This window comes from Dioscorea cayenensis, chromosome 8, assembly GCF_009730915.1.
Source record: "Dioscorea cayenensis subsp. rotundata cultivar TDr96_F1 chromosome 8, TDr96_F1_v2_PseudoChromosome.rev07_lg8_w22 25.fasta, whole genome shotgun sequence".
In the NCBI taxonomy this organism is placed as follows: Eukaryota; Viridiplantae; Streptophyta; class Magnoliopsida; order Dioscoreales; family Dioscoreaceae; genus Dioscorea; species Dioscorea cayenensis.
The window spans coordinates 21,810,867-21,819,504 of NC_052478.1; the positions used below are offsets into that span (position 1 = coordinate 21,810,867).

Sequence of the window (8,638 nt, forward strand, 5' to 3'; positions counted from 1 at the left end):
TGAATTTTTAATATGTGAATTGAACCAATGGAAGCACCAGAGTTTTTTTTTTATTTTATTTTAATATATAAATATAAAAATTTGTCCATTTGTTATTAGATCCATTTAGTAAATCCAAATTTGTTTTGAATATATATATATATATATATATATATATATATTCAAGTATGGGAAAGGACAAAGAGAGGCCAAGCTATACACAGAGAAGTTTTACTCTACACAGTGCATTTGGATTGGCTCATGAAAAGAAAACAATTTTTTAAAAAAAAGTTTTTAATTTTTAATTTTTGGAAAATTAAATCACTCTACTTTATAATGATTTACTATAGGAGTAATTTTAGCATTTGAAAAATAAAAAGATATTTTAGTACGAAAAATTAAAAAAATATTTTATCTGAAAACCCATAATTTTTTAAGATATTTGAGCTAAATACACCATAATTTAGGACTAAAATCATTGATTTAGCACTTTTTCTTAGTGTAGTATATTGAATTATTTCTTAATTTCAATCACAAGAGTGTGATTAACTCGAACTTGATTTAATCTAATTATTGTTTTATAATAAACTTTTTATGTTCATTTAAATTATTATTATTACTATAATTACTTACGATAAATATATTCTATAGAATTTAATTAAGGAAAAGCAAAGGCAATAAAGGGATGATATAGACATCAAACCAAGCAGGACCATATACACAGCTCATAACTCATGGTTAAAATGTTAATATTAAATTATTAATTAGTAGTCATCCTCTTAATAAAATTAATAATAGAAAGTTAATATTTTATTTTTAATAAAATTAGGAAATTCAATAAAAAAGCATCAATTGAATATTTTGAATTTTTAAAATTTCAAAGCTCAATAATTCCCATCATTGATGTGAACATGGGGAAATCTCCGAATCTCAATGCAGATGATTGAAATGAACGGCCAAGATCATTTCAAGCATTGAATTTTCAATTAGACCCACAGTTTTGACCTTTTCTCCAACCAATTCACGATAACTCCAAAGTTTTGTATAAAACTTAGAACTGGGCCCCACCTCATTCACGTCTTACAATCTGACACGTGTCTAACAAGGGTTACTGTTTTGCTGTTCCAAGTGATGTAGTGGATCCATTGTTCAGGCTTTGGCATGAGCGACAAAGAGAGGAAGTTAGGGGCAGTTAGTTCTCGCTGGTTCTCACACGTGCCTCGAGATCAACACAAAATTCCACGTGGAAGTATTAAGACCCTACGATCATTTATCTAAACCTTTGCTTTTTCCTGTACACGTGAGAGTTTTTCCTACAATTTATATTTGTTTTCAATTAATTTAATATATATATCTATAAATAAATCTTCACATATTAAAACAATAATAATAAAAAAATCTTGAGTTATAGAAGGAACAATTTATTTTGGTTGATCTCATATTGAAATTCAGAAATTTCATTCTAATAATATGTATATATAATTACTATGTAAATATTAAAATTATACCTACGAAATTAGGAAATTTTCTGTTGAAAAATAACCAAATACCTTCCATGTAAAATAAATTATAATATAAATTTAACATAACAAAATAAATCTAATTAATTAATTATTTTTTTTAGATAGAAATTAAAAAAAAAAATCACTTTTAATTTTGTACCATGTTTTTCCACTTTGCTTCTATTCCATTCCATGCATGGATTTCTTCTCCCAAAAAAAAAAAAATAAACAAGAATTTATATATATATAAAATATATAAAATGAGAGATGGAAAGAATCCAAAAACACAAAGCAAAGCCATGGATTTGTCTCTCAAAACCTCCATTGATTGAGCACCAAGGTAGATAAAGCTCTGAACTTTGTTTAGCAAGAAGAAGCTCAGATCTGAAAAGCAGAAGTTTTGATCTTTTTGGAGGTATGGAAAAGGAGCAACAAGTGAAGATGATGATGAAGAAGAAGAAGAAGCATAGATGCAAGGTTTGCAATAAGTGGTTCCCTTCTGGGAGATCTCTTGGAGGTCATATGCGGTCTCATGGTACTGTGAGTGTGAGCAATGGAGATGGGAATGGGTATGGGTTGAATGACAACCCTAAGAAGACATCATGGAGGTGCTCTGATTCCTCTGAGAAGCAGTGTAGGGAGTGTGGAAAATGCTTTCCTTCTTGCCATGCTCTTTTTGGCCATATGAGGTGCCATTCAGTTAAGGGTTTGGATTTGGTTTTGGATGTGGATTTGGATTTGGCTGTTACTTTGATGATGCTTTCAAGGGACACTGGAAAGAATTGGGATGATTTGGATTTGGATTTGGATTTGGGTTTGGAGAGATCCAAAGATGAAATCTTTGTTCCTGAAATTGATGTGAATGGGAATGGGAAGAAGAGTGTTTATGAGTGTTCAAGTTGCAAGAAGAGCTTTCAATCATACCAAGCACTTGGGGGGCATAGAGCAAGCCATAAGAGATTGAGAATGGAAGCCATTGCCATTGATGGAACAGTGATGCCTGACTTGCTTGATCTTAACATGCCGGCTGTTGTCGCCGGAGATTCCAGTTTGAATTCTGCTTCTTCTTCTTCTTGGTGGAAGTGTGAGCCAATGCTTGGATTGATTTGATTTCATTTGATTTCTAGTCTTCAGTTGATGATGGACAAATGGATGTACAGAATTCTGCAATTCATTGTTTGTGGAGGTAAAACAGAAGAAAAATCTCAGCTTTTGATTTGAATAAGTTTCTGATGAGATTACTAGTTCTGTTTTTCTCAATGCATTGCATTGCATAGTATTGCTTCTTTGGATGTTCAATTCTGAAATTTTCAATTCAATGGTGTTGTTGTTCTTGATGGAATTTTTTACTGTTATCTGAAGTTCTATCTATCTATTGATTTACTCTCAATTCTGTGTGTTCTTCAAAGACAAAAAAAAAACATTACCATAACTTGCTTCAATTCAATGTATGCATTTGTGATTCACTTGTTGATCAATTCAATATCTAAAATTCTTTGTAAAAATTGAGTATTATTTCTGAAACTCAAAAGTATCAAAGAATTACAGTAATTTGTTAAAAGTATCATACATTCCTATACTCTACTTCATCCCATTACAGTTATTCAATGTTTAAATAATATATATATATATATTTTTAGGAGTTTTGCTTCTTGATTTTTCATATATGCTTTTAAAAAAAGAAAAGAAAAGAAATAAATAAAATTAAACAAGAAGAAGGATAAGGTGGTGATGGTTGTTCCCTTCTCTTTATTCTCTTCTGCAGTGTTTGTGTGACCTTACTGTTACTCTCTACCCCACACACTAGACACACCATTCACCAAACATTGAACCATTTATCTCCACTTTATTTATTTAATATTTAAAGAAAAGATTACTGTATCTTGATGATGAATGTTTAATAATCTCTAGAGAGTCTATTAATTATAACTATTTGCATATGAGTCCTATGGTCCCTTTTTTTATCTTTTCTGATGGACTTGTTAGCATTTGAGTATCATTAACTGTTCATCAAAGTGCTACTCATCCAGCCTCAGCAAAGCACCTACTTTTCTGTCTTATCTTTTCCATTTTTCTCTTTACTTTATATCTGTTTTTTTAAGAATTTCTTTTACTGTTTCTTAGTCCAATTAAGTTAATTTTAAAAACTTAATAAAAGTAAAAAAAAAAAAAAAACAGAATAAGAAGAAGAAAGTTTTATTAATAGATTTTTATTTCAAAAAAGTGTATATGTTCTTTAGATTTAATTTCAACAGGTGAAAGTAACTCAGTAAAAAAAAAAGATACACAAAGTAATAATATTGTTTATTTTCTGAGAAGACGTTGGCTTCTAATGTTTGCTCCCTTCACTCTAAAGTTCAGTTCCTCAACATCATCATGTACATTGTCAATGGCTTCATTCTGCCTGAAATTACGATGAAAATTAATATCGAAATCAGGATAATGAAGAACTAATAGAGTCACTTTATATCAACAAATTAGAGAAATACACAAAGATACAGAATGTTAATCTAAAAGAGAATCAAATCTGGATGATCGAGAAGAAAGTTAATGATCGTCTAAATTGATAAATTAAAGTATATAATCTAACCTCCCGATCTCAGATCCCATGTCGAGAGCCATTTCCTTCAATTGGTCGAGCACGTTGCTTAAATTGCAAAGTATGTCGTCTTGCTTGGCTTTCTCAATCTGTTAAAAAGGGAAGCGAATATGTATAAGGTGAGATTATCGACAAAGAATCTATAGCACAGAGTGTTGTTATTAACAAGCATACCTCAACTTTTTCTAGTGCACTTGCAGGTTCAGTAGGATATTGTCGAAGACTTAACTTTCCTTTCGGACTTGAAGATAATCCTAATTTTTCTCTTTGCTCCATGTGGCTACCCTTTCTTTTGAAAGAATCATCTGCAAATTGATTCCGAAATCAGAAAACAAAATACTCACCACTATAAGTGCTATTGAAAAGAATTTTCTTTTTCAGATGTACCTCTAATCAAAACGGGACCTTTAATTGGTCGAGACTTCTTCGGTTTCCAAGTCTTAGAAAAGATCCCCCCAAGATTTCCTAAAAGCTTCTCCCCCTGTGATTATAAATTCATCACACTGATCATAAACATTTAAAGGGATAATAACATTTATGATATGTTCTGATTGATAGCAGAAAACAACAGTAACAAGAGATAATGTCGAAACATGAGAGGATATACCCTGCTAAGGTCATGCTCAATGTTAGCAGCATTGAGATGAGTCCTTGTAATCTGCTCACCCTGCTGATGCAAAGTGACAAGAGTGTGTGTAGCACCCTCATGAATCTCATGTGCAATCTTCAGACAGCCGTTCAATTTTTCTGTATTTTCCTCAGCTTTGTACACAGCATAATTCTCTAGTTCTTGAGTAGACTGATTGTCTATTCCTCCAGAATCACGAAAATCATTCTTGTATCTGTTTTTTGCATCGGCAAATCCAGAATATGATGATTCCCTTCTTTCATCTTTCTCATAACTGTACGGAGCATGCTTGAAATTGGACCTGGTTTTCGTATCGGTTTCTGGATCAGAATCAAATGGGTTGGAATGAGAAAACCCAGGTTCAGATGAATGTTGTTTGGGAAGTGTAGGGACAGGTGTTCTTTTTGTGCCCTATTTTTAGACATTTTAGAGGCAGCAGAGAAGTAAACACAGGACAACACAATTATGGAAGTGAAACCTATATAAACACGATAATTCAATAGTTAGAGTGCTGAAATTGATGACTGTCAAGAACCAGAAAAGTATCAAAATGCAGAAGCAGTAAATGTATTTGTTCAGATGTGTAAGAACAGGACGATAAAAGAAAATGTAAAAACTAAACAGGTAACACAGTTAAAAAAAAATGATGCAAGTTAGCTTAGGCAATCAAAATATGGTTTTTGAGTAATCACATCTAAAGAAATATAAGCAATCATGCTCAAAAGAAAATGCAACCATACCTCAAAATATAATATTAAGCTAAGAAAACTAAGAATAATTCCTTGCTTAATTTCCTAAGAAGACTCATCAATGTTTTTATAAAGATTTGAGAACTTGTTTGAGCAAAATTTGACTCCAAATTGATAAACTTAATTCACAATGAAATTCAAAATAAAATTACCAAATTTGGCACGCTTATGCAGAGGCCAAAAACTGAAATTACCAAACTATTTCTAACACTTAAAACATTATTTTAATTCTTTGAGAACTTCTAAACCTAAACCATGTCAAATAATGATGAATATAAGAAAGCATGGCAGGGATAATTACTTAACCAAATCCTACAATTACAAATGGAGGCACAAAATGATATAACTTATTTACACAATAGAGAAATAGGATCCAAAAAGTTCAGCAAATAATAAACCTAATGTTAATGGAAAACAAGCACTGTGAATCAAGGATAACACTGAGTTGGTTCACAATATAAACATAAAAGATCCCTAGATTGACACACAGTATTAGAAAACAAGCTTTAAATGTGCAAATACCTAACATGATCATGAAAAAGCAGTTTTAGAGGACTTCATCACAAGAAGAACAAAAACACCAAGTTGCTTTGCAATATCAAGATAAAACACCCCTAGATTGATAAACGATATTCAAAAGCAAGGCTTTGATATACAAATACCTAACATGATCATGAAAGAGCAGTTGACTTGAGATTTAAAAAACATGATCACAAGAGCACAAACACCAAGTTGCTTCACAATATCAACATAAAAGATCCTAAGATTGACATACAGCATCTCATAAGAAGTTTTGGACCTTTTGGTTTTGCATACAAGAGAAGTGATCACAAAACGCAGTTTACTAGGGATTTAGATGACATACATGAACACACAAGTAATTTCAGATAGCAAACAAACCAAAGGATAAATATTATTCCAACTTTTCATGATAAAGTAAAGTACTAAACATGATGAAAACTAAGAAAAATAAATCAAAATTCAACAAGCAAAGCATAAACACAACAAATCCCACAAGAACAACCATCAATTCTAAAAACCAAACTATACATCAGAATTTGGAAACGAAAATCCTTTCAATCAACAAGAAAACCACTGCAAATAAAGAAAACAAGAAACCATGACAAAAATCTGATCTTTTAAAACCCAAAAACTCATACAAACACCCAAAAACTTCAAATCAAGCTCAAATATGCCATAAGAACCAAAAATTATATAATTCATATGGTTTACTCTCTCCAATCACCAAGAAAAAGCAATCCAAAACCCTACCTTCACTCAATCGAAAACTCCAACTCAAAACCGGAAATCAAACAAATCATAGATTGGATTTATACCTAAAAATCACAGATTGGATTTATACCTAATAGAAGAGCGAAAAGGTGAGATTTTCCCCCAATCAAACCAAGAAAACCAGAATTTTCTCCACACGCGGCGATCCACGTCAACGCGGGAAGGTGCTGCGACGTTGAAAAAAAAATTACTTGAAAATACAAAAAAAAAAATCTCATTTTTGTTCCCTTGAAAAATTAAAATTACTTAGAGCTCCTTCAAATAAATTAAAATTTTTCAAGGGAGTAACAAGTAAAGTTCATATATATATATATATATATTAAGGGAAGACTAGTAGATCTCAACCGTAGATCTTGAGCACTTTGATGGGATGAATGATGTGGATTATTTTATCTTAATGGATATAATAAGATCACGGTTTCCCCAACGAGATATGACCTTCTAGAAAAACTTGGAATATATTATATATATTTAACTTTGTCTTAATAAATTTTGAAACAGAGAAACAAAAGTCTTCTCACCCAGCGGTTCCAGAACCAGGTTATTCGTTGATTTTCTCTTATCACAGTCTGACACATGTCTCTCTTAATTATAACATAAAAAATAATAGTATGCGTGTCAAGCTTTGATAAAAGAAACAAGAAAATAATCTAATTTTTGAACCATATGAGATGACTTCAAGAAAACACCGATAATCTAGTAGTAGCTCATTGTATACTCAGTCCAATATGAATCTTTTATAAAAAGAGTCATAATCTTTTCACTCTTCCAGGGTTGTATGAAAGAAAATTTATCATTGTAAATTTATGGTCCCTGATATATTATGTTAGCCACTAGTGATAGACCTTCATTACCTCCATGTATCAACTCATCTCACATAATAAAATTCTTTAAGGTTCATTAAACTAGTGTAACTTGTGCACCTCTGTACATGTTTCTTGCTTTTGATAGTGGTTATTGTATTTGTCAAAAATAAATTTTAAAATATAAAATATGTTAAGTGAAAAAAAAATGATATGTATATATGTGTGTTTTTCATTAATTATGAATTTATTGTTTATTAAAGTGAAATAAAATAAATAAATAAATCTATGCATGAGTGATGAGTGAAGTAATAATGTAGGTGAGAATTGTACCGGAAGCTCTAAATAGAAACCCTTTTCAATTTATTAGAACCTCTTCTTCTTCATGGATTTCATGCCCCTCTGTTTTAAAGCTCCATCACCTTCATTTATTATTATTTTTTTTATTATTATTATTAGTAGTATTAATTAAGGATTTGATTTCATGTAAAAAAAACTTTAAATCAATCAAGAAAGCATTCATTTTCTTGAAACTTAGTTTTTAATAAGTTTAATTCAAAAAGATTTATAAAATTTCTATTGCTCATGCTTTTATTGGAAACAAACAGAATATTTTTAATATTAAAATAAATTTAAAAAATAAAAATAATAATGCATGTCAACCAATTATGATGTGTAGTTACTCGGTATTAAAAATTTTATAAATACAAATACTTTTAAAAAAATAAAAATAAAAATAGACAATACCACAAAATGTAATAACCAACCAACAAGAGTTGGTTGGGTTTGTACCTTGCCCAGAGCCGCCCTGAACTGCCCCCTCAACTGGCGGGTCAAAAACCTGAAAATAATATATCAATTAAAATTAAATTTTAATTGGGTTCAAACAATAATGCTAATCACTAGTCAATTTTTTTTTTTTAATTTTTAATTTTATAAATGCAGTACAATAAGAAGCGTGCGCACAGCCAGGAAATAAATGTCTAGCTTGTGCGGCCTCACCTAAATGACACAAGATTTAGATTACAAGCGTACACCCACAACCAGAGACTTATTATTACCATTATGTTTAACGTGTTTTGAAC

The 8,638-nt window shown here is 30.8% G+C and overlaps 2 protein-coding genes across 2 annotated transcripts in view; one reads left to right on the plus strand and one right to left on the minus strand.

Moving 5' to 3' along the window:
- Positions 1 to 1,742: 1,742 nt before the first annotated feature.
- Positions 1,743 to 2,773, plus strand: LOC120267603 (zinc finger protein ZAT1-like). The gene has a single exon (XM_039275279.1). It carries the CDS (start codon positions 1,899 to 1,901, stop codon positions 2,589 to 2,591), a length of 693 nt encoding a protein of 230 aa, XP_039131213.1. The 5' UTR covers positions 1,743 to 1,898; the 3' UTR covers positions 2,592 to 2,773.
- Positions 2,774 to 3,661: 888 nt separating this feature from the next.
- The window catches only part of LOC120267399 (SNAP25 homologous protein SNAP33-like), a 6,726-nt gene continuing 1,749 nt past the window's right edge, over positions 3,662 to 8,638 (minus strand). The window contains exons 2-6 of the mRNA XM_039275035.1: positions 4,688 to 5,119; positions 4,468 to 4,561; positions 4,255 to 4,385; positions 4,072 to 4,169; positions 3,662 to 3,885 (exon numbers count right to left, since the gene is read on the minus strand). Of these exons, the coding sequence (XP_039130969.1) occupies positions 3,786 to 3,885; positions 4,072 to 4,169; positions 4,255 to 4,385; positions 4,468 to 4,561; positions 4,688 to 5,119 (855 nt within the window). The 3' untranslated portion in view covers positions 3,662 to 3,785. The remainder of the gene's footprint in view (positions 3,886 to 4,071; positions 4,170 to 4,254; positions 4,386 to 4,467; positions 4,562 to 4,687; positions 5,120 to 8,638) is intronic.